The following is a 5,177-nucleotide window of genomic DNA, read 5'->3' as shown; positions in this document are numbered from 1 at the left end:
TTTAGGCTTAAAAAAAATCTATTATCCTGGTGGATTTGGCAATGTTTGTTTCCATTTTATAAGAAGCAGGTCATGAACCAACAAACTCAAAGACAAATTTGGACAGCCATACAGGTAGACCAACCAAGCAAGGGATCATGATAATGACTCCACCAATAATTCAGTGTAATCAACCCACCAAAACAATGACAACATTGGATGTCCTTGTCATAATTAAAACACTGAAGAAGCTTATTCAGAGAGAAAAAAAATCTTAAAAGAAGGTTGTAAATAATCTCCCCAAATCTTAATCTGTATCTCTACAACCCTGGAAGTCTAACCGTACAGTAACTCTACCCAATTGACGTTACAATGCTGTATATTAAAACCCACAAAGCGACTCCTTTTCAGAGCATTAGGCAGGGGAAGAACTCATCATTCTTACTTTTCTTGGTCTCTGATACAGAGAGAAAATGGGTTCTCAGGTCTCTAAACAGGTAGCGAGGCGTAAAGCCATCTCAACTGAGAAGAAAGCTCTCTGTGATCTACATGGGAGTTGTGGCGACACATACCCTGGTTCCGATTACCGTCCTGCAGACAGGAAGAATTGGATGGGTGGTCTCAACCCTGAGAAAGTTCATATAAATAAGATCGTATGGCCTGGCACTCATGATTCTGCTACCAACAAGATTGGCTTCCCGTTGATCTCTCGTCCTTTTGCTCAGTGCCAATCCTTGTCCATCTACCAACAGCTTTGCAGGGGCGCCAGAGTTCTTGATATTCGGGTTCAGGAGGATCGCCGTATCTGCCATGGAATCTTGAAAACATACAGTGTTGATGTTGTCATTAATGATGTCAAGAAATTCTTATCAGAGACTCAATCAGAGATCATAATTCTTGAAATCCGGACAGAATTTGGGCATGAAGATCCTGCAGATTTTGACAAGTACTTGGAGGAACAGCTCGGAGAATATCTGATCCATCAAGATGATCATGTTTTTGGCAAGACAATTGCAGAATTGTTGCCAAAGAGAATAATCTGTATATGGAAACCAAGAAAATCACCACAGCCCAAACATGGGGGCCCATTGTGGAGTGCAGGGTATTTGAAGGATAATTGGATTGACACAGATTTGCCATCAACAAAATTTGAGAGCAACATGAAGCATTTGAGTGAGCAGCAACCAGCTTCATCAAGGAAATTCTTTTACAGGGTAGAAAACACTGTTACTCCACAGGCAGATAACCCAATTTTGTGTGTTAAACCCGTGACAGGAAGAATTCATGGATATGCTAGGATGTTCATAACACAGTGCTTCTCCAAGGGATGTGCAGATCGATTGCAGATCTTCTCCACAGATTTCATAGATGAGGATTTTGTGGATGCATGTGTGGGACTGACACATGCAAGAATTGAAGGGAAGGCTTAATTAATCTGTTATTCTATAGTTCTTTTAAATTGTTCTTGTTCATAGATTCTTGCCACTATAAATTGGGATCTACTGTAACTAGTTTCTGGGATGAAAATGATCGAGCTCCATTGTTGGCAGTGGAGCTAATCTTCCTTTGTCCTCTTTAGTAATGCTTTATATGTGTGATTTATATGTATAAAGTGTTTGTGCATGTGGATTGCATTTGATAAACTGTGTTTTCTGTGATTCTGGTTTTGAAGGATTAAGCTGGGAAGCCAATTTTGCCATTGCTGATGGCATTTTCAATGCCAAAATTAATTAAATTGAGTCAAAATTATAAAGCTATTTAATCTTTTGGATCTAAAGAGGAAAATCCCAAACCACTTTTTTATTTTTCTAATCAAGCTTTTGACTGCTTAGTCTGGATTTAATATCATGCCAATTGCCTATTCTCCTTTTTTATGCAGATGCCAGCTTTGTAATTTATAATAATTTTGTAAGAAGAAGAAGAAAAATGAGGAAGAATTCACAAATTAAAATTGTCTTTGGATTGAGTGAGTGTAGAAGAATTCTCACATTTGGGATTTTGTATACTAACTAGTCAGTTTGGCTCAGGTAATTTAAAAATATATATATATATATATATAGTAGTTGATTCAAAGTGATACTTTTGATAAAATATTTTTGGATTATATATAGTTTTAATATGATAATTGTTGAAATAAAATGTTAAAAATTAATAATAATTTATTATATTAAAAAATTAATGTGTGAATGATAATATTTAGCTTTTTTTTTTTTAATTCTCATATATGTACTTGTTATAGGTAAAGTATTTATTGTTTTTTCTCTCTTTTAATGATTTATTCCTATCAACCCATGAGTTTTTATGAATATTTTTGGATTATTTATTTTAATTTTTTTAGAAGAATATTACACGATGTGCATGTGGATTATTTATTTTAATTTTTTTAGAAGAATATTACACGATGTGCATGTTATTATTTAGTAGAAGACTTAAATTTAAAAATTATTTAATGGAGCTTGTAAAAGGAGTAAGATGGTATTTAGTTTGGTTGTTTACTTTTAATTTTTATTTTAAATTTTATTTTTTTTATTACAAGTTATTTTTTTTATTTTATAAAATTATTTAAAATTTAATTTTAAGTAATTTAAATATTTTGTTAGATTAATTAAAAATAATTTAATTTGCTAAAACAATAAAAAAATATATGTAATTGAGTGTTGTAATTATTAAAATGAAAAAAGTATTGATATTTTTAAAAGTTATTAAGATAATATGATTTTTTATTTGATAAAAAAAATAATTTTAAAATAAATAAATAAATTATAAGTAAAAAAATTTTTAATTAATAAATTAAATTAAATAATAATTTATTTACCATTTTTATTTGTAAGTAAGTTTAATAGATATATAAATAAAAATCAAACACTTTCTAGAAAGTCAAAAAATAGAGTACATGATACGCAATTAGCCAATTAATTAACACTATGAATATTATCAGTTATTTTAATTTTTTTGTATTATATTTTTAATAAAAGATTAATTATTTTTATTAAAAATATAATATATTAATTTATTCTTCACTTTTATATTTGTCTTTTGATTAATAATATTTTTCTATATAGAAAAAATTAAAACTTAAAAGTTGAATTTATTAATTCAAGGCTTATATTTGGGGAATCTCGAGATAGCCAAAACTTTATGCAAGGCCGGAGTTGGTGGCCTATATTTCGTAGAAGCACTCATCTCCCACCTTCAGAATAAAAAGTAAATGATTGCCGCAGCAAAATCACTTAAAAAAGAAAAATGCTAAAACAAACGCCCCTAGGCCTCATCCACTCTATGCCATCGCCAATAGCCATTTGTCTTCATATATTTAGCTTATAATAAAGGGTAAATTCAAATGCATTTGATTTTGCCATTTATCGCCTAAAAAGATTAAACAGTATATATATTGGCAAACAAGTATTTCAAAAAAATTCATACGTAAAAGCTTATTATATATAAATTAAAATTATTAATAACCCCATAAATTAGTATAGATAATTTTTTTAGTTACAAGTATAAAGTATTTATGAAAATGGATTGCATTTGATAAACTGTGTTTTCTTTGACTCTGGTTTTGAAGGATTAAGCTGGGAAGCCAATTTTGTCATTTTTAATGGCATTTTACATGCCAAAATAAAGTAATTTGAGACAAAATTATGAAGTTATTGAATCTTTTGCATCTAAGGAGGAAAATCCCAAACCACTTTTTTATTTTTCTAATTAGGCTTTTGACTAATTAATCTGGATAAACAACATGCCTATTCTCCTTCTTTATGCAGATGCCAGCTGTGTTTGGCTCTATGCTGATTGAATAGGTCAACTTATAATAATTTTATAAAAAAAAAAAAGAGGATGAATTACAAATTAAAATTGTGTTTGGATTGAATAAGAAAATAAAGATAATTTATTAATTTAAAAATAATAGAATAATTATTAAGGAGAGAAAAAGGTAAAAAATGTCACGTGAATAAATAAAATATTTTTAAAGAATTTTTAATTTAATATTTTTTTATTTTAAATATATTACATAGATTATAAATTATTTCAAAATAATTATAATTCAAAATTCATATTAAATTTTTATAAGTTTTGCTCTTTAACTAATTTCATAGAGGGAATAAAAATAATTTTAATAGTGAGATTTTTAGTTTTCTTTTGTGTTTTTTCTTTTTTTTTTTCAAATAATTCCTATATTTATATCCATTTGAAATTGGATATATCTCCTCCTGTCTATATTATTGATAGATTTTTTACTGAATAAATTCATATATTTATACTTATTAATAGATTTGAGTGTATATATCATGTTTCTCTCTTCTAACTTTTTTATTGAGGAATTTTTATATGTATTTATAGATAATTTATTTTTCTTTTTAAAGAAAAATACTTTATAATGTGTAAATATTTTTTCAACAATAAATTTAAATTTAAAAATTATTTGATAAAACTCATAAAAATATTACGAAATTAAAGAATAAAATGTGTGGCAATCTATTGGCCAACAAATGTATTTTGTCAATATTATTAAATTTTTTAATTTTTGTACTATTTTTTATATAAATAATTAATTTTATTTATGTAAAAATATAATATTAATTTGTAGATAACTTTTATCTTCTATTTTTAATCATTGAAATATTTTTCCTTTCTATAAAACTTGAAAGTTGAATTTATTGTTTGTTGGTCGCTTGGGTTTGGAGAGTCTGGAGAGAGCCATGAGCTTGCACAAGCCAGGTCAGGAGATTTTTTTTTATTTTTTTTCTTACGTTCATTTCCCACGTTCAGAACCAAAAGTATATTATTGCTGGAGGAAAATCAATTTTTAAAAATAATAATAAAAATGCTAAAACACCCCCTCTAATCCATCCCCTCTATGCCATTAGGGTGTAAATAAATTGTGTAAATAAACTAAGCCATCCACGAGCTATTCGAAACTCGACTCGATAAAAGCTTGATTCAATTTGACTCATTTTTTAAATTAGTCGAACTTGAACTTGAATTTTAAGCTAGTTTAATAAACGAGCCGAGCTCTAACTTGAATTTTAAGAACTTAGCAGTATTTGATTCGAGCTCGACTCGTTTGCAGGCTCGTGAGTTAGCTTATTAAATAGGCTTACGATCTGACTCGTTAAACAAGCTTTCGATTTGATTCACTAAATAGGTTCGTGAATTAGCTCGTGCATTTTAAGGCTCGTTCATAAACTCGTGAACTG

General features: G+C 28.4%; 1 protein-coding gene across 1 annotated transcript; it reads left to right on the top strand.

Moving 5' to 3' along the window:
• The first annotated feature begins 249 nt into the window (after window positions 1-249).
• Window positions 250-1,622, top strand: LOC110636588 (uncharacterized). Its single transcript, XM_021786364.2, has one exon. It carries the CDS (start codon window positions 453-455, stop codon window positions 1,407-1,409), a length of 957 nt encoding a protein of 318 aa, XP_021642056.2. The 5' UTR covers window positions 250-452; the 3' UTR covers window positions 1,410-1,622.
• Window positions 1,623-5,177: the final 3,555 nt, after the last annotated feature.

The sequence above is a fragment of the Hevea brasiliensis genome, unplaced genomic scaffold (assembly GCF_030052815.1).
Source record: "Hevea brasiliensis isolate MT/VB/25A 57/8 unplaced genomic scaffold, ASM3005281v1 Scaf1, whole genome shotgun sequence".
Lineage (NCBI taxonomy): Eukaryota > Viridiplantae > Streptophyta > Magnoliopsida > Malpighiales > Euphorbiaceae > Hevea > Hevea brasiliensis.
Note: the sequence above shows the minus strand (reverse complement) of the source record. Positions and strands in the feature narration are given on the sequence as shown.

Bases quoted from the DNA above. Each gene is read 5' to 3' on its own strand.
- LOC110636588 (XM_021786364.2), top strand. From the start codon at position 453: ATGGGTTCTCAGGTCTCTAAACAGGTAGCGAGGCGTAAAGCCATCTCA.